A 20,468-nucleotide genomic window follows, 5' to 3' on the forward strand; every position below is an offset into this window, starting at 1 on the left:
AACAAAACCACAACAAATCTCCTACGGTAGCTCGGGAGGGACAAAACTACCGGAGACCAGCGCAGCAACCCTCATCACTAAAAAGGGAAGTTAGCTCATGCTAATTGCGACCGTCAGTGACTAGCTCATTATCTGGCTAGCTACTGTACAGAGGTAAGTTGTTTAACGTGCATTTTTTGAGAACCTGTAGTATGCTTTTCAATGTCACCTTACATGCTAATAGTCGCTGCAACAGAGAGGAATACAAGCTGCTCAAGCTAACTTTAGCTAGCTGTTAGCGCACCCATTTTTTAGGAGGCGCTAACGTAGCTGTTGTTAGCTTTGAGGCTAATGGAAATTTTGCTGTTGTGTTGTTGCTTTTAGCACAGCTTGAACCTACACGTCACGTTAACTCGGTTTCAGACTAAACCGAGCTACCAGTAAAATGTGTGTCATGCCAGCTAACGTTATACAAGTCGTGAATGAGGACATTCGTGAGCTGATAATTTGTCAACTCAGGTGATGAGCAGTTTGGACTGACAGCACCTGTGGTCCAGTGCGTTTATTTATTTAATTTGTTTTAAACGTTGCATGGCTTTTATATAGTTTATTCAGCTTGTTAGTTACAGGGGCACCCACAAAATAGAATTCATAGGGGTAGCAGGCCACTGAAAATTTTGGGGTGACACATAAAAACCATGACTAAAATAAAATAACTGTATGGAATTTTGTTAGGCTGTTGAAGTAGAAATCACATATTATACAGTGAAGGTTCTTTATTATCTGATGCACGTATTTTAACACAGGTACAATTTATATTTTGGTTACTAGGGTGAACACTATTCAAAATGGTTCAGGAGAGGAGATGCTGCAGTGCATTTTATTAGAAAAAATTCACCCAGCACTTCCATAAGATACCTATGATTTTAATATTGAAAAAATCTGTCCACTTGTTATGATAATTTATCCAACTACAACAGCCTACAATACAATAAAAATGTATTTTCAATGGTACTTCTCTACCTGTTGCCTTTATTTGCGCATTGCTTTAGTGTTTAGAAACCTTTTGACCTTTACTTCAGGCTTTTACAGTAAAATAATATTCTGCTGGTTTAACCGTAGCTTACAAACCGTGTCTCTGTGTGTGAGGTGAACAACAGTACACAGTGTCATTTACTGTTAGATCCTGATCGATCCTGTCACCATGTCAGGAATTACTTATAAATCATTAATGAAGTCACCGCTGTGTTGTGTTGTGTTGTGTTGTGCGTAAATGCAACACAAAATGCCCTCTTTGGAGACATAATATGGATTCTGTTTCTGTCTGATGATGTAAATATGTAAATAAAAAAAATTAAGAAGAAAGACTAACAGCCTGAAGCAACAAACTAAACTTCAGCTCCTTTTAACATTTTGAGAATGTGCCTAAATAAACCAAAGGCACAAATTGTGTATTTTGTGCTCTCTGATGTTTGATCACACACCGAACTGGCTGCTCCTACGCAAACTCTTTAAACCCATCATTCTTTTTTCACTTGTACTCGGATACCTTAGTTGCATTGGAGTCTCCTCTGATTAGTCGGTTTAGTCTGCGTGACATGTACAGGAGGACATTTGGCTCATAACACAGCTTATTGATCCAATTAAATAGCTAAATGCTCTAAAATTCTCGGCAACACTATCGTGGTGGGAGTTCTCCTGAAGTTCAAGTCGACTGTCTATATTTAGCTGAGAAGATTTACAATCTGACAAAGCTATTCCCAGTAAATCAAACTTAGTAACATGATATGACTCCTGCTATGAATACAATGCGGCTCTGTTTTTGGGTCGGTAACTTTAGCTGAGGTGTTGGGGCCTATAAGCTGCTGTCGACACTCAGCACGATCACTTCCAGTTTGTATTGGTCAGATTTGTGAGTACACTGTCTTTTATTACCTATGCAATAAGATATGAACTACACCAATGACTCTGTTACCGTTCGCTCATTTGCTTACAATGCAGCTACCAAATATTTGGAAAATCACAGGTGTAATAAAGTGTGTGGCAGCACTTAACATATGGAATTCAAGTGTAAATTAAGTTACTTGGCTGACTGAGCTTGTAATTTACTCTCCAGATCAAAGTTTTCTCAGTGTGTTGTTCCTGTCGTCCTTCAATGCCCACTAAGTGTTGTTTGTGCTGGTTACTTCAAAGACCCGCTCGTGCATGAACAGAAACTTGCAGAAGTAAATCTGTCATCGTATGAGAACGGACAGCCTGATAACAGATGCACATAGGCAGCTGTTACTAAGTTAGGTTGCAGATATATACTGTCTTCCTTACAGCCTCCCCACACCGTTCAGAGCACACTATTTTGCGTTACATTATTAATGTTCCATCAGTGTTTTCATTAAGAGAAAGCTGCATGTTTTTTCTCTCGTGATGAGCTGCTTTAAGTGGTTTAAAGTGACGTTGAGTGCAGTAATTCTTTTACTCCTCTTGTGAGACTATCTATGCAAAACACTCCCCTTTCCCAAACACATGTATGCACCATGATAGCTGAGAGTTGTTATATGCTTGCACAGTTTTTGTTCTAGCAAAAATATTTAGCACATGTCATGCAACCTGAGAGAAGAAAGTAGTAACAAATTCAGATATTATTGGTAAATTGCTGACACATTCTGCTTCCTGGTGATGTAGCAGTTTCATTACTAATGAAGCTGACAAGTTAGCCAGTATTTCATTTAACCGAGTATGAGACTCACCCACACAAACTCCTGACAGACCAGATCATCTCCATCACCGTCATCATTTCCATGCACTTCAGTTATCAGTAGGAATAGTGTCGTGGCATACTTTTGTGTGTGTGTGCATAAACTGAAAACATTGTGTTATTCAGCTTCTGTGCTTAAAATTAGAGAAACACTCACATTAAACAAAAAAAGAGTTTTGTTAAACATTTATTTAGGTTTGATAATAAAAAAAAAAACATTGGGGTATTGTTATTGATAGTGTTTTGTTGTCATTGGTAGTTTGTCTACATATTGAAAATCAAACATGTTCCAACCAAATGACTGCCGACACGCTTGGATGATAAATTTCTGTCTGTTCCCAATTTCATGTCATTGATCAGGCTCAGTAGCTGCTGTGATATTTTAGTCTTTGTAAGCTCTGACACCCTGATGTCCAACTAACGGAGTTAAAAATGTACAGCAAGGGGGGTTGTAGGTTTGGTTTTGCATAGCCAGTACAATTCCCCACAGATTTCTCTCTCTCTCCTCCCATCCTTCTCTCCTCCCCCTTTCCCTTTCTTCCTCCCTCTCGCCTCTACATCGTGCTTCTACACACTCCTCTGAATATGCTGCCTCTTTCTACTTTCAACCTGACGTATAAACCGCTTTTTCTCTACTCTTTCTATATTTTAGGTCACCCAGACTTTGATCACAATGGGGGTGAAAGACCGCCCTCAGTGTTACTTTGATGTGGAACTCAACCGGGAGCCAGGTAAGGGATTTATTTTTTTTTTTTAAATCAATTTACAGGTGGGAGGGTTAGTTAGTCATGTAAACATTCTCACCTCCCTTTCATGGACTGATAGCATCAAAAACTGTGTTTGCATTTTATTTCTGTGGTTTGTTTTTGTAGCTGTGGAGCCTTTGATTGATATTCATTTGCTTGTACAAAATGAAAGTAGGACAACCAACAGTGAATTGGTGGACCGATTTGGCATCAGCCAAATCTGTGCTAAAGCATTATTTTGAGGTTTAACTTTGAGAATCTTTTAGAATTATGCATAGTTTGAGTGAGAACCATTTACAAATGATGTGAATGTAAAGACGGACTGGGAAATGGTATGTGGCTCCTAGTTGGGCTGGGAGGGACAAAGCAGCTCCCCTTCACACTTGTAAGAATAGCATCAGAATTGCTACTAGCTATGGAAAAGTTCCTATAGCGTCTGAGCTTCACCGCAGGATTCTTGTAATTATGCACAGGAAGCCAATTAAAAGTGTACAGCGCAGTAACACTTAAGCTGCTTAATTTCAGTTCTTAATTGTATCCCTGCCCTATTAAAGATTATTCCCCATTAACTGTTTCTTTTTGCAACACACAGCTAATATTGGATATGTCCTGTACGTCCTTTAAACATTTCTAATGTTCTGTAGCAGCAAGGGGGAGTGATTCTTCTTAATGTTTTTTTTTCTCTTTTGTATTTTTTATTTAGTTGGACGCATAGTCTTTCAACTTTTCTCGGATATTTGTCCCAAGACAAGCAAAAACTTTCTCTGTTTGTGTACTGGTGAGTAATGTTCAGTTAAGGATGTGCTCCACTTACACATCATGCTTTTGCAAAATGTACAGCATTGTATGATGAAATATTTTAGTTAAAAAATACTGATAGCTGGTCTGTTTGTCATGTCAGGAGTGGAACTGAACAGTTGTTTGCTATATTTATGATTTTTCCATTACAAGATGGTTGTCAAGGTACCTCTGTTTACAACAATATGATAACAGTGAGGTGATAAAGAAGGTAAATAAAGTGAAAGCAGGAGAAACACTACCTCACTCCACCCCCGTGTTTGGACATTTAATATGCTGAGGAATGGAGTGTGGCTGCGCTGTAAATGGTCCAGTGACAGATGGAGTCACTAGGTGGGTAAAGGGGTCCTGGTCTTTCTCCCTCGATATTTCATCCCACGAAACAGCGCAGAGTGTACTGTGGTAGCAGTGGTCTGCCCAGAGATACCCATAAATCTGCAAACAGGCAGCAGATCAATCCTCCCTCTCATTTTTCACTCCACCTGGCCGATGGTAACGTGATGCTGGCGAGGGCAGACACGGGAGATGGCTGGTTGGTCTGTTTCTGAACATACAAACGCACACACGAACAACACAACATTAACACACATCATTCAGTCAGTGCAGTTTGCTGCAAATTTCAAATGTGTCCTTTTAAACCGAGATCGGCTCACACCATGGGAACACAAACCCTTGGAACAATGCTGAAGTCATTGGGGCAAAATACTTCAAGATTAGCAACCTAAGCTGCTGATTTGAACAAGCCAGCCTTCTTTCTGCTGAAATCAAGCTTAAACACATCAACACATCTAATTAAATCTCTGCCTTTGCGACTCCTTTTAACCCCAGGGGAAAGGGGATTCCAGGAGGTAATAGCTTTCCACCGACATTCTGTCCCCAGTCAGTATCAGTCCAATGGAAAATTATTAATGAATTCTCCAGCCCTGCAAAGGAGTGTTAACAACAGGATGCCTGACCAGAGGCATACAGTTTACTGACCCCCCCCCCACCCCCACGCCACCCAAAGTGTGATTTTCATGCCTTTGCTCAGAATAAACCCCATGTGGCAACTTCAAGACCCACGTTTAGCATCTAGCACACACAGAAGCACTCTGTACAGTCGTATGTTTGCTGAATGTTTTGATGAGAGCTCTGTTAACATACATGTAATTGCAGGTGAAAGGGGAACTGGGAAAATCACAGGGAAAAAGCTGTGCTACAAAGGCTCCACATTTCACCGAGTTGTAAAAAACTTTATGATTCAGGGAGGCGACTTCACCGAAGGTAACATCATCGAAACTGATCTACATTCCAAATGTATGTTAAATCATGACTGAATGAAGTTTAGTCAGTTTCTATTTATATCATTCCACCTCTTATCAAGCTGCTGCTTTCATTTTTTGCATAAAATCCAATGAAAAGCAACAGAGCAACACGCAGCTGTTGCAGAATAGGCTGTGATTTGGCTTGTTTTCATGTAGGATTTAATGCTGTCAAGGTAGAAAATGTTTTCCGATAATGATGATGCTTTGCAGGGTTTCACAGCTTACAATTAATGGCATCAATTACAACCAGAATTGAGAAGGCCAGACAAATTTAAAAAGCTATTAACATGCACTGTGGCTTTGTTGTGGGTGTTTATGGCAGGAATCCAAGAGACTGCACTGTTTTCTCAAAATTGGAACCCATAAACACACATGAGCCATTTCTGTTTCATTTAGTCAGAAATGCTGATAAGACGGGACCTTTTCTGTAATGTGATGCAGTGTGCACAAACAAATATAATTTAGTATATGGAAGCTGGACTTCAATTTGTGTTAATCTCTGCAGGAAATGGAAGAGGAGGCGAGTCCATATATGGCGGCTACTTTGAAGGTAATTGGGTTATCAAGCCATCTAATAAGCAGTCTACACTGATGCATAAATTGTCTCTCCAAGCACTAAAATACTTTGCATGACCATTATGTTGCATGTGCCTATTGTTGTTAATGTGGGTTTCTTGTGATTTTTTTTTTCCTATGTATGACTCAGTTGACCTTCCATTGTATAGTGCTGTCTTCTATTCAGTAACAGTAGTGGGCTTTATCAAATCAGCATGGAGGGTAGGAATTCTCTTTACTGAAAGCTACAATCTTCCTGCCTAAAATTTTCAACATATTCTTTTATTTATAGAGTGGTCTTTTGCAAAATGAGAAGGTAAGAGATGTACACAGCTCAGTAACACCATGTCAACATCGTCCCCACCACCTTCCTCCGTCAGTTAAAGCAGTGCAACGGTGCAGATGCACGTTTGTGCTGAAGGGTTTTTCCATTCACGCAGCTACCCTGTTAGTCCCCTTTGGCTGCTCAAATAACTTTTTGTGTTCGATATGTGGTATTTATAGCTGCAGTATCATAAACATGACCACATGACACTAGCATGAAGTGCAGTCAGATATGGACTGGTGGTGTTGTTCATCAGTAGGACTATATCATGTACCACAGTGGAAATTATATATTTAGACTTGCAACATGGATGTAGAATATGTAGATCTAGTGAAACAAAGATGTGGGCATTGGAAAGCATAGCTTTAATACATGCAAATAGCATGTTGATGCTATTCCATTGTTTTACTGAAATCTTTAGGCACTTTTATACTGTGTATGGTCTATTGACTGCTAAGATATGCTCAGGTATTTGTTTTTCAGTCTGAAGATCATCCTTGTGTTTTTACATACTTTATTCTGCTAAAATTCTTACACTCAACATCTTTGTGGACCTTTTTTTCCAAAGCATTCTAGACATTTCTAGATGAATGTCCTATCGACTTTCAATCATTTTGGCATGCTTTAAAATTCTGCTGCTGAGTCTTGAAACTTGCTTTAGATAGCTATCCTAATCACGGTTTTACCACCCACAATTCTTTTCAAAGTCATGTCACTGTAAGCAGGGACCGTTCTGATAATCGGTCGTCCTCCAACTTTCAAACACTTTAGGGCACAAAAGTTACAAATCTGTCCCTGGTGATGAACTCAAGAACAACGTGTGTTTTGTCATATTTAGATATGACTGACATGTTCCCTCATTGAACAGCATCACCCGCTTTCTTCCCTGTTCTATCTAAAGAAGTCTTGCAGACTTGATTCTTGATCGCCTTACAATCAAGAGCTAATCTATTTGGTTACTGTTCCTTTTATAAACCAGATTTAGTGTGCTTCTGGAGCCCTGAAATGAACCTACTGGATGATTCCTGCTCATTTTCCTTCTCAAAATTATAACTTTGACTAGAAAGGGATGATTAAATGCTCCTTTTGATAGATTACGTATTGCAGTCAGGCTATTTGATGTGTAAGCAAGTGGATCCCTGTGCATTCATAAAAAGGCCATAAATCAGTATGGTATTCTTTGAAAAATGATCTGAAAATGTAAGTGTGTTGTAGTCGTTAGCTTTAAACATACTGACCCATTGGTTTGGTGCTTAAGAAAAGGAATAGAGTAAAACTTGATAACAAAAACCTTCACAAACTGCTGACTTAATGGAAGGGTAGGTTGGTGGGACAGAGAAAAGGTTTAATGGATGATTAAGCAGAATCTTTTTTCCCCCCTTGAATATTTCCATTTACACTCATAGGAGGACACACTCTTAGACTTTGATCCCTCTTTCTCTGCTTCCGACAGATGAGAACTTCACTCTCAAACATGACAGAGCCTTCCTATTGTCGATGGCCAATCGTGGGAAAGACACAAACGGTTCACAGTTTTTCATGTGAGTAACTTTCCGTAAAGCAATTCTTTTTTGCAACTTGCATAACCATACTATTTAACTGTCATTCCTAATACAGTTTTGTTTGAGTTTTTGCTTTCTGTCCCTTTTTCTGTTTTGAAAATGTAGAGTAGAATCTGTCATTGACCATCACCAGTCCCCTCTCTGTGTGCAGTTAGATTTCAAAATGCAGAGAAACATTGGATTCATTCTTTTTTACCTACAAATGTGTTACATTTTTTCTCTTGCCGTTTTTGTGTAAAATTTACAGAAACTCTAGCATCCTGCTCTTCCAAGGTAATGTGTCTCAAAGGCTGTGTTTCTCTCTCTCCTGACTGTATTAATCATTTAGTAGATTGTATCTGTAAACATTCTGCTCAGTACAGTGTGTATTTTGGATATGCTTTTACATTTTACAAATGGCTTGAGGTGACTCTTGTTATTTGGTAGACTTCCTTCATCACTAAAACAGGTTGTCACCATAAATTTGAAATGTCCTCCATGAATAATACTATCTTGAAACATAAAGGAGGCCTTTCTTTGTATGAATTGATTTGATTACACAAAACTCTAATGATATATTTGCCCACACTTTGTTGTTATTTTTATTTCTAAAGGTAAAGTGTTTTCAAAGTTGATTTACAGTCCAATATTATTAAACAAAGGGTGGTCTTACAAATTCTGTACCTTTTTCTTTGAGATTACCCCTGTGGTACAGTAGCACGCACACTTTGTCAAAGTTATTTGTTTATTCTCATTCCTTTCCTCATTTTTCCTCTTTTCATGACACCACCACTGCCACTGGTTGCCTCCTCTCCTGTCTTACTGCTGGATTATCCATAAACAGCACAACTAAGATGGCGCCTCATCTTGATGGGTAGGTTTGACAAAGTCACATTTAAAAGCGAGTGTTGAAAAGTATTAGATAAGATATGATATTTAGTACAGTATATGTTGGAGAGCTGTCAAGCCGACAACTACAAATGTCCTAACTTTGGTTAAAAATGATATGTCCATGTCGCATATCTTCTCTCATAGCAAGAATTTGATCGAGGGAAAATGTAATTTCAGGGCCTTTAAAGGTTAAGTGTAGTTGTTACAGGAGTAAGTCTCCTCTGTTGTTTCTGTGCAGAGTCCACGTTGTCTTTGGTCTAGTCATCTCCGGCTTTGAAGTGATAAAGAAGATTGAGGGACTGAAGACTGATTCAGCTAGCAGACCCTACGCTGATGTGAGAGTGATGGACTGTGGACAGCTGATCACAAAGTCCGCAAATGATGGTAAGTACAGCAACAAATCTACTTTCTCTCAAAGGTGAGGGTTAGAGTTCTGTCTTTAAAAAGCCTGATGACTCTTCTAAGACAGAGTGGTGCTGTAGCTTTTAACAGGTTGTTCATACAGGAGTAAACGGTGCATTTGTTGGGGACTATTTTTAACTAAAAATATAGACAGTCTGTGTTATTGGAGTATTTAATAGGTTTTGGACAATGATGCAGGTGTATGACGCAGGGGATTGGACAGTGTTTATTAGTAGGAGCAGTACAATTTTTTTGTTTTGATCTTTAAGATTTTTTCACAAGAAAGTATAGAATATCAGCAGATGTCTCCTTTAAATTCTGATGCACTGTATCAAATTCTCACCTGTTTGTTGAAGATTTGATGTATTACCACCCAACCAGGAGAGCAAGAGTGTAATGGAACTCATATTTCTTATAGTTGAAAACTTAAATAGATTTCTTCCATTGGGTTTCAGTGATTTGTACAAAAGGTTACATCTTCCCTCTCTTTTGTTTTTGTTTCTGGTGGGGAATAATGTGTTACCTGTGATTGTAACCTGTGATTGTCGTATTTTGGCCTCATTCTGGAGGAGGTTGGCATTTGGATGCCAGAGTTTCCCCCCCACTGGCATTAGCGGGGCGTGTAACCTGATCTTCTGTTTAATGAGGATCAGCGAGGTGATCTCTGTGGAGTTCAGTTGGCTTCAGCCCACCTGACTCTGCCAGGCCGGCTTTCATCGCCTCCAACATACCGGGAAGAATCAAACAAAGCCTCTGTTGTAGTAGAGTCATACCACCCTGAAAATCACTTCTGGCATTTGAACTTTCCCTCATCCTTCAGTTTCACTGAATATACCAGTTCAGTTTTCTTAAATATAAGCAAAATTTAATGTAGTAACATATATTCTGTTGTGTTTCTTCCTCCAGTGCTTGAAGGCAAAAGGAAAAGAGCCTCCCATTCTGCTGACTCGTCCCTCAATTCCCATGACTCGTCGTCTCAGTTGTCCTCTTCAATGGAGTCTGAAAGTGAATCAGATGAAAAGCACAAACATCACAAGCACAAGAGACATGCAAAAAGTAAACGGTCTAAAAAGAAAAGAAGGGAATCAAAGAAGGAGAAGAACGTAGATGTTTTGCCTTCAAAGCAAAGGTAATTTTCATCCTCATTCATGGTCACATTTTCACATACTTATATAAATACTCACATGTATCATATTGTGTGCCATCACAGTTTTCATCCAGTTAATCCATATAAATAGAAGTACTGGCATGACTCACTTTCAGCTTTAAGAGCTAAGGGATGGTATTTTGCATAACAAAATAATGTTTTGCATTGTGCCGTGCTGTTACTGCGCTCCCAGTCCTGTGGAGAGAGAGATGCTGGAGGGAGAGAATGAAATAGAAGAAGAGAAGGAGCAGGGTGGCAAGAGAGAGAAGCCCGTTGTTCGGCCAGAGGAAATCCCACCAGTGCCAGAGAATCGCTTCCTGCTGCGACGGGACATGCCAACTCAGGAAGATAAAACAGAAATGTCAGTTTTTATATGGTGTTTCAAGGAATATAGTTTGCATACACATTGAACAGCATACGCCTAAGCAGTAACTGTAGGTAGTAGCTGAAATCTGATCTTTTCAAATGTGTTCTTTTCAGAATTGAGAAGGAAGAAGTAACCGTTTCAGCTGACCAGAAACCAGCAGTGTCAAAGTCCGGACGGAAGATAAAAGGCAGAGGAACGATTGTAAGCCCACCTCAACTAAGATAAAATTAGATTCAAAAAAACAACCAGTTTTTACAAGCTTGTCACAGAAGTAAATACTTTAAAGCTTGGGTTCCCAAATTTGGATAACAAGAAAAATCTGGTGGGTCACAAGAGGATTAACAAGAATGGCAGCAAAAAAAAATCTGTTGCTCAATCTTATGCCTGTTGTTTCAGACTTCCCTCTAATCTTAGGTTTTTTTATTCAAATGTCGTAAGGATTTTGCCATCAAAACTCCTGTGCAACTAGTGACAAACCAGTCCTTTATTTTTATTTGTGCAGAGATATCACACTCCCACAAGGTCTAAATCACGCTCTGCATCTGTGGAGGAGCGTGGAAGCAGTGAAACTCCGCCACACTGGAAGGAAGAAATGAAGAGAACTCACATTTATCAACCCCCCAGCATGGAGAAGTGGAGCAAAGGAGACAAGTATGACTTCATGTTTCACTTCCTAACTTTAGATACCAGTTTTTCCTTCTTTTTTTTTTCCCTTCATGCATCTTTTGACTTAACAGATTGAATGACCATTCCTCAAGCAGATGGGACAACAGAAGTGACTCTGCATGGTCCCGGTCTGCTGAACACTCATCAGACCGCAGCTCTGAGAGATCCAGCCAGCATCGGCAACAGAAAAAAGACAAGAAGAAAGCCAAACACAAGAAGAAATCCAAACACAAAAAGAAGGCCAAGAAGAAGAGCTCTAAGAGCAAACATCCAGAATCTTACCTTACAGATGGTGAAAGGTCAGTGTCTTCAGGAATTAAGTCTAGAAGGTCCCGTTCTCCAACTCGCTCTTCTTCGAGTCTGCATCATTCATCAGCCAGGAGGAGACGGCGGTCCTCCCCGTCTTTTAGAGACTCACGATCCTACTCTAGGTCCTACACATCCAGTCAGTCCAGATCTCGAGGGAGGTCCAGGTCCTACTCGAGATCCAGAAGCCTCTCTCGGTCTAGAAGTCGATCTTTTTCTAGATCTAGATCTCACTCTTATTCTCAATCCCGGTCAAGATCCAGGTCAAGGTCAAGGTCCAGGTACAGATCAAGATCAAGATCTTTGTCACCATCCAGGAAAAGGAGTTTATCTAGATCTCCAAAGAAGAGAAAAACGAGCAAGCCTAAATCAGACGTCATGAGCCATGTGCCTGAGAAGCTTCCAGAGAGCAAAGTTACACCTGTCCCCAGACTGCCAACTGTCCCAGCTCCTGAAAGTGTCCCTGTCATCCCTCTGAGCGACAGTCCTCCTCCCTCGCGCTGGAAGCCAGGACAGAAACCCTGGAAGCCCTCCTACATCCATATTCAGGAAATTAAAGCTAAAGTAGCTCCCAGTATCATTTCCTCCACTGGACCAGCAGTTGATGGTGTTACAGAAAAAGCTCAGACTTCAGGTACACCAAAGGCTCTGCCAGCTGATTCTGAAAGCAGCAAAGCACACAAAGCTGCACTGTGCTCACGGAGCAGGTCCAGAAGCAGGTCCTACAGCCGTTCATACAGTCGTTCAAGGAGTAGAAGTTACAGCAGGTCCAGGTCCCGGTCTGCTCATCGGTACAAGAGCAGGTCATCCTCCTACAGCAGATCAGACTCTGAAAACTCTCAGAAAACAAGTAGCAACAAGAAGAATTCATTAGACAAGGAATGGAAAGCGTACTACAGTTCTCTGAAGAGGATAAAAAATTTAGATAAGTACATTTCACTCGCCTGCAGTGAAGACATTTGCTCAGCAACGGAGAACAGGACAGGCAGTGAGCGTAGTCCTGATATCAGTGTCTCAAGGAGAAGTGATTCTATGGAGAAAGCAAAAGAGAAAGGCAGCTCATGGGATCCTGAGACAAAACAGTGTAGTTCAGTGCCAGCCGAGAGCTTTAACAGCAGGTCCGAATGGGATAGTGACAGTGATAAAGTGAGCCAAAGCAACAGTGCTGTTCCGTTAAAAAAGCAGAAACAAGCTGCTCAGTCCACTGGAAGTCTTGACAAGAAGGTGTCCGCTGGTACTGGATGGAATTCAGAAAGTGATTCTGAAAATATAACGGGCAAAACATTAGCCATATCTGAAAAAGAAGAAGGGGAGGCCAGTTCAGAATCGGATTACGAGACTTCCAGAAAGGCATCAGAGGCAGCAAATGTTCCAGCAGTCACTAGTCAGTCAGAGGAAAGACCTGAGAAGCCCGCAGAGCCAGAGAAACACAAGAGTAAGAAGAAGGCCAAACGTAAGCATAAACGCAAGAGGAGAGGTGAGAATAAAACCAGTTCTCGTCACAGTAAGGATAAAGGCAAGAAATCGAAGAGAAAACATCAGAAGCTGAAGGAGACTTTTCACTGGCAGCCACCTTTAGAGTTTGGAGAGGAGGAGGAAGAAGATGAATCCAAAAGAGAGAGACACAGCCCTAATAGAGTTGTTAAAGGACATCTTGGTGTAGATAGCAGGAATGAAAGTGACCAAGATTTAGCCTGTTTACACAGGAATCCTGCTAAAGAAGTAGAAAGGAGACACCAGAGGGCAAGAGATTACATCAACAAAAATGCAAAACACACTGTATCTAATCAAGAGTCATCCAACAGGAACAGCAGTTCTCACTTGTCGAGTATCAAAGAGCAAGAGTCATTGGATGACATGGATATTTGTACCCCGGAGCATGACGCTGAAATTGTTGGACCTCAAGACACACATGATTCTGATTTAAACCTAAAATCTACCTCAAAGGCTTCAGATATGGCACGTAATGATAGCGCTCTATCTCAAAGCACGGAACAGTCTGCTGTTACTTCCACAACAACAGCTGGTAGACTGCAAGATGAAGCAACCGCTGGCAAACCTACTGCCGCCGTAATTAACTTGAAATGGAGGCCATTGAAAGGAATGTCAGCTCTACAGAATGTGAGCTTGCCACCTGTCACCATAAAAAACATCCAAAGTCAAGAGAGCCAGAACCTCAACGCACAAGGAGTGAGAATGGAGATAAAAAGTAAGAGCCGGGTCCGACCGGGGTCTCTGTTCGATGAGGTTCGCAAGACTGCGCGGCTCAACCAGAGGCCAAGAAACCAGGAGAGCTCAAGCGAGGAGAGGTCCCCCTCCGCGGGAAAGACCAGGGGAGCATCACGCACACGGTCCACAAAGAAGTCCAGGTCTGTCTCCAGAAAGTCTCGCTCGGTTTCCAGTCACCGGTCACGCTCCAGAGGCTGGTCGCACTCCTACAGCAGGTCCAGAAGTAGATCCCGCAGCTCCAGCTACTCCTCCAGGTATGAGAAACAGAAGGCCCATTGATTAAGTACGAAAGGAGCATGAAGGCACCATCAGTAAATCTTTCTAATAGTAGAAAAGGCTCTTGGACATACGTCAAGACGGTTGCGAAGTGATAAATTTGATGGATGTGAAGCATTTAGTGTAGGTGCCAAGTCTGTGTCTGCGATGCACACCCTTTGTTCAGGCTCGGGCGAAGTATAATTTATAACAACGTCTTTCTTTTAGGAGCCGCAGCAGGAGTCACAGGAGAAGGGGGAGAGGACGATCTCGCTCTCGCAGCAGCACATATCGAAGTTACAGGAGTCACAGGTACGCCCTGGATCACCAATTTATAATCCAATGGGGCAGCTAAAGGGTGGACTTACATGATGTTTTTCATTTGTGTGTTTTACAATCAGTAATTAATGTTCTGTGTGTCTTTTTTTTTTCCTTCCATCAGTCGGACGTACAGCAGAAGTCATTCCAGAAGTCACTCGTATAATCGGCGAAGGAGGTCCAGGTCTGTGCGTCTCCTGGCTCAGATTTGGAAATGTTCTTTTAATTGCTTATGTAAAGGATCGTTGAACAGCTTAGATGTAAACACTGTTGTACATGAAGTGCACTGAGATTAAAACAAACACCGCAGTTTAATTTTTAACTGAATCACAACCAAATTAGGAATAGACTGCACAAGTATTGTTTGCGAGTGTTGGAATAATATTCATACACCTGTCAGTTTCCATCATAGGCAGGAGGTTTAGAGGAATATTTCTTGGCCTGTGTGACGGCAGGGAAACAAGACACAGAGCAATGCACATCAGGAACAAAAAGGCTCCAGTTGACTACTCAATTAGTCATTTGACAGAAAATTAATTCAGAGAGTTTGGTAATTTTCCAAGCAAAATCCTGAACAATAATTACTTAAAGCTTCTCAGCTGTGAAGAGCTCCTTGTCTTATGTGACAGTAAAATGAGCAACAGTGAGGTCTGGACTGTTGTCAGACAAAATAAAATAATAATTTTTAAAAAAAAGGGCTTTTGAAAATAGTGTTGGGAAACGCTTTTTTGAACATTTTAAAGGCCAAAAGATTAATTTATTGATTTTGGGGGGAAAAAACATCTGCAGATAAATCAACAATTAAAATAATACTTGCAGCCTTGAAAAGATAATTGCTTGAAGAAGGGAAAGATTGATAAGAGACTGATAAGATTATTCTGATAAGCAGATGAGGGCCAAAGCACAGTGTATGCAGGTTTTGAAAAGTCTCGAATGAAGCTTCCTCGGAAAAAGACCTTACAAGAAATTGTGTTTGACACTAAAAAGTCTTTGTATTTTCTGGTAAAAGCTTTAGGCGTTACGTTTTCTATCTGCCAGCCAGCAGGAGACACTTTAAAATGTGGCATTGTTTCAACAGTGACTGATAATAAACAAGCCTTAAATGAAATGATTCAGTCATTTTTCATTCATTAATCTACTTAACTATGTTATGGTGTCTTTCTCAGTCAAGGTAGCATTAATTTAATAAAACAAGTACTAGGATTTATTGTTCTATATCATTGTGGAGTGCTAAGTTGTATTCCTTTTTCATCGTATTTCAGTATTTTGGTCAGTATATTCCTGAAACAGATGGAAAATTGCATTCTATTTCTTACTAAAAATTTAATTTAGCATGTGGATCATTGGAGCTTTATTTGCTTATTTGCAGTTTAAGTCTGCAATAGGTTCTACATGCCAGCTCTATGCTCTATTTTGTAGAATATCTCTCCATGTCTCTACTCGGCAGATCACGTTGACACCATTCTGTAAGTGTTCCCAGAATAATATTTCTGTTGTCATCTGGCTGCGTGTTAATGCAGGTCAGACTCCTACGACAGCTACTCCAGTCGGAGTCGGAGTGTGAGCAGGAGACGAGGGCGCAGACGAAGTGACAGCTACAGGAGCTCAGATCGCCGATCCCGGTAAGTCTCGCTGCTCCCCGGCGAACCCTGACAGACAGTAACAACGCTGGCAGGTCTCGGCGCAAACCTTCTTACCCTCTCGGTTCTTTCCGTCCTGTGGCAAAATGGTAGATTGTAGTTTGACACGAAGAGGGACACTTACATGTGCTGTTACTTCCTTCACTTCCATGTTTTCTCTGTGGGCATTTTCTTCTACTACAATTCCACAAAGTTGAAGTCCACTGTCTACATACTGCACATCATAATCTCTTTACTAGAACTCTTATCATAGCAGGCATTTCGGTTCAATATGTCGACACCTTTCCTTGACCTCTTGAGGACGATTGAACTACTTTAGAATTTTTAACATTTCTGCATAAACACGACCTAAAAGTAGATAAACTAACCAAATGAGGCAAAAATATTGTTCTTGTTCATTTATTTCTTGAAGAAACTGATCCAGTGTTGCATATCTGTAAATAAACCGTAGCTTCCAGTGTGTGGTTTTGCCCACTTGTGCAGATAAACATTTCTGATAACTGTTGATCAGTCCTGCAGACCGACTTGGAGGAATTTGCTGTGCACACAGAACAGCTTCAACTCTGGGATGTTGGTGGGGTTTTGCACATAAACTACTCACTTCAGGTCCTTCCACAACATTTTTATTGGATTTCTGGTAATTATTTTTTAGTAGAACAACTTCTGTGTCTACAGTCATGGTCTTGCTGCGTGAGCCTCATTCACTTCATGGACTGATGTCCTTAGAATTCATTGTTGAATCAGTGCTGGTGAACTGTCCTGGCCCAGACGCAGCAAAACAAGCCCAAACCATGACTACCATAACTTGCTGGAATGCAGCATTTTTGCTTTCTATGATTCTTTGAGACTTTGATAGCTCCCTTGGCTCCTGATTTTTTGTAAAAAAAAGTTATAGTTTGGGTAATCATCCAGATCTGAAGCGTTTTGTTGTTGTTTTTACTGAATCAATGGTTCATAAAGTGTATTTCTGTCAGTAGTGTATCTGCTCCGTCTGTCAGTAAAGTTCCTTGTGTTGTGCTGATTTTAGTAAATATATCTGCTCACCTGGCGGCACCTGTTAAAGAATCAGAGTCACTGCAGCACTTTGAGTTTAACCTCACAAAGATCACCTGCTCTTACCTTCAGCTTCATTTGTAGCAGTGAGATCACAGAGATTAACACTTCCACTTATAATGTTGTTGTACTCCGCCGTAGACTCCATCAGTAAAAGAAAAAAAAAAAGAAACAGATCCCATTTAGCCCTTAAACCATGTGGCAGGAACATGGGGGTTCCTGTCTCATTCATTCAAATAAAAACAATGTTCCATCACACTGACCGACGTTAAGCTCCAGCAGTTCAATAACATTAAGTCACAACAGCATCTTTGGTCGAGCTAATCTATGTTAGCAACATTATGCAACACAAAAAGTGTGGACATGAAGTGACACAGCGCAGTTTTAGATACATTAACTGTGCTTTGGTTTTATAAATGATCGTGATGAAAAGAGGTTTTGTGCAGCACCTGGATGCAGGCAGCAGGTGTAGTTGTAGCTCAAGCTGGAGGCCGCAGTCAAGGTGAAGTGAGTTAAGCACATGTTCCCACTCTGACTTGTTCAAAAACAGTTGAACAGAACGAACTTGATGCACAAAATAAAGCAGGTACGGCAGCAGGAGTGTCCTGTTTGAACTCTGTCAAACAGAAATACATCAGCAGGAAGTTGCCACGCAAAGTGTTGCAGTACTGCTGAGAAAGGAGAACCCACAACAGTGACCCCCAAAGCAGCTGAAGAGATGAGAGAGAGTGTCAGGACTAAATTACTGGTACATATGAGTGATCAAAGCCAGTTCAGAGAGGTGTGTGAGTCTGAGAATGTCCAACAACAATGAGGGTTTTGTGCAATATGGGAGGAGCTTCTTCAGGGCAAACAGTAGTTTCATGATGACTATATTTCCATACAGTAACATGTGACAGTATTTAATTTAGAACTCACTCAAGCAGCCTGAGGTTTGTTTTAATCAGGTGATGTTGTTGGACACTGAGGACATCATTGAACTACCAGTACATGGAGATAACTAGTCTCCAATAAAACAGTTGCTACCATTTCTAATTATGAAAAAGGTCTCACTTTTGTCACTATAAATATGTTTGCATCCCTGACTAACACGCCTTTGTTTTCCTGATGCGAAAAAGATCTGTTCCAGCAAAACAAAAAAAGTCACATATTTCCTCTGAATCCCTGTCGTCTGCAGGTCGTACCGCTCCTCCAGTCGCAGTTCTTCCAGGCGCAGGAGCCACAGTCGCAGCAGTCGGTACAGTTAAACTGCACCTCAGGTAGCTCGTTGGGTTCACCTCTGGGGGACAAAGAAACCGAACGACAAAGTCTGATCACTGTGCTCACACAATAACAAATACTTCTGTAGTCCCAGATCAGCAGCTGAGGCTCTACCAGGAACAGTTACAGTCCGTCTTGTCGCTAGCTTAATACTGTATTGGATGTCGTTAGTTACGTAAGCTGACATAAGGAAATGAATGTAGAGAAACCACTTTACAGGCTTACACAAAGACAGACCTCCTTCTCGTCACAGCTGAGAACAACCGGGTTAACATATCAATACAGCCACTCAGACAGACGTTTCATATGTGGAATATGTCACGAATAATAAGCTGTAAATTATTTAGATTATTGTATATTTGTGTATTCTTTTTTATACTTTTGTCTTTTATACACTGAAATGTAAAACTGTAATAGTGTAAATGTCTAAACCTCTCAGCTATGACGTGTTTGAGGAGTTTATGTTTAAGTTGACGACATGCCTTAAGTTTCAAATAGAAGTCCTCATTTGTGTCTGTAACGGTTTGTTCTCTGTTACTGCTTTTTTTTTTTTTTTTACTGTACTATGAATGTTAAAACTTTACTCAAAGCATCTTTGATTTAGATTTCATTCAAACAGTTATGAATGTTTACACCTAATAAATACGGCACCTATCAAGATTGAGACTGGATCCTTGCTTGTGTTGTCTCTGCTCTCAGATCGCTTTGGATAAAAGCGTAGCTAAATGAAATTGTAGAATTGTAAAATACCTCCACATGCTGAGCCTCTGTTTTGTTTAGTTTTTTAAATGCACTGGGAGTATTTGCATCTCTACAATGGCGCCATCTACCTTTCGGTTCAGAACTGCAGCGTGCGTGCACTTGAGAGATCAAGGCGGTAAGCTGCACAGAGATGTCTTAATTATGGCAGATTTAACGGTATCCATGTCAGACACCACTGATGCTGCTTCTAGCGCTCTGATTAAACATTTTCTTGCGTTAGAATAGAAGAATCTGACTAATGCACAACTATAATTCTACTCCTTGATCGTCAAACTAAGAAAGAAAGAGGCATTGTTGCATTTTTTAAACTTATTTCTAATATTTATATACACCTACGGTCGAGCTGGTGTGTGAGCTCTTGTCTCTCTCTCTCTGCTGTGGGAGCTTTTCTTAGCCGCGTGCCACAAACGACGAACTGTCCATCAGATACTGATTATATTGAATTGCTACACCGCCTGTCTCATTTTTATCTGCATGGAGCAGGAGTGCAGGTGGCGAACACGTCGGCTGCTCGGGCCTGTTTACGTGGACGGCTTTCAGTGCAAATCACATCTCAATTTATAGCAGTCCATCATCCGAACAAACGGGAGGGAGAGGTACATGCAGTTTTACACCAAAATACATCACGGATGAAATGATTTGGTGGCGACAGAGAGGCAACATGAAGCTATTTCTGTTCATATTTGTGCACGTTCTGATGGTAAAATGTGTTTTTTTTTACAGTTACAAGTGAGTTTCTACAAGCTGCAGTGATTTATTTCATGGTAAATAATAGGAAAGCTCAAGGTAATGGTTCCTATAGCCTGTGCAAACACAAATAATGTCAATCAAAAGATGAAAGTCATGACAAAAAAAAGGAAATCTTTATACATGTGGGTTTTTTTTGATTGTTTAACATTACCTTTACCTCCACTTGTGATTACCTTTCTGTACATGATCCCACTACAACTACATGGCTTTTATTATGTACTTTCATCACATTTAATTCACCGCATATTCTTACCTGGATCAGTGTTTTCTCAACAAAACATGTCTCGCAAGTGTTTCAGGGCGTAAAATGGGATTTTCAGGGCTCTGTTTTTTTTGTTTTTTTCACAAATGTGGAAGCTTCACTTGAGTTCAGCGCCTCAACCTTCATGAGGGAAAATCATTAGCCTGCTGTCACTTTTAAT

General features: G+C 40.6%; 1 protein-coding gene across 6 annotated transcripts; it reads left to right on the top strand.

Annotated features, from left to right (window-relative positions):
• The first annotated feature begins 69 nt into the window (after window positions 1–69).
• Window positions 70–19,198, top strand: nktr (natural killer cell triggering receptor). 6 transcript variants are annotated; one of them, XM_008306323.1, is made up of 17 exons: window positions 70–153; window positions 3,384–3,462; window positions 4,181–4,255; window positions 5,431–5,538; window positions 6,085–6,129; window positions 7,913–8,000; window positions 8,845–8,874; window positions 9,130–9,275; window positions 10,200–10,422; window positions 10,634–10,801; window positions 10,921–11,008; window positions 11,310–11,458; window positions 11,545–14,262; window positions 14,492–14,575; window positions 14,706–14,765; window positions 16,102–16,203; window positions 18,452–19,196. In XM_008306323.1, the coding sequence occupies exons 2-17, from the start codon at window positions 3,405–3,407 to the stop codon at window positions 18,519–18,521; spliced, it is 4,212 nt and encodes a 1,403-aa protein (XP_008304545.1). In that variant the 5' UTR covers window positions 70–153; window positions 3,384–3,404; the 3' UTR covers window positions 18,522–19,196. The 6 variants fall into 6 exon arrangements, with proteins under 6 accessions (XP_008304545.1, XP_008304546.1, XP_008304550.1 ...); XM_008306324.1 differs by having other exon boundaries at window positions 11,569–14,262; XM_008306326.1 differs by lacking the exons at window positions 70–153; window positions 3,384–3,462; window positions 4,181–4,255 and adding an exon at window positions 6,427–6,450 and having other exon boundaries at window positions 5,495–5,538; window positions 18,452–19,198.
• The last annotated feature ends 1,270 nt before the right edge of the window (window positions 19,199–20,468 follow it).

Source organism: Stegastes partitus, unplaced genomic scaffold, assembly GCF_000690725.1.
Source record: "Stegastes partitus isolate 25-593 unplaced genomic scaffold, Stegastes_partitus-1.0.2 Scaffold3643, whole genome shotgun sequence".
NCBI classification, from domain to species: Eukaryota; Metazoa; Chordata; class Actinopteri; family Pomacentridae; genus Stegastes; species Stegastes partitus.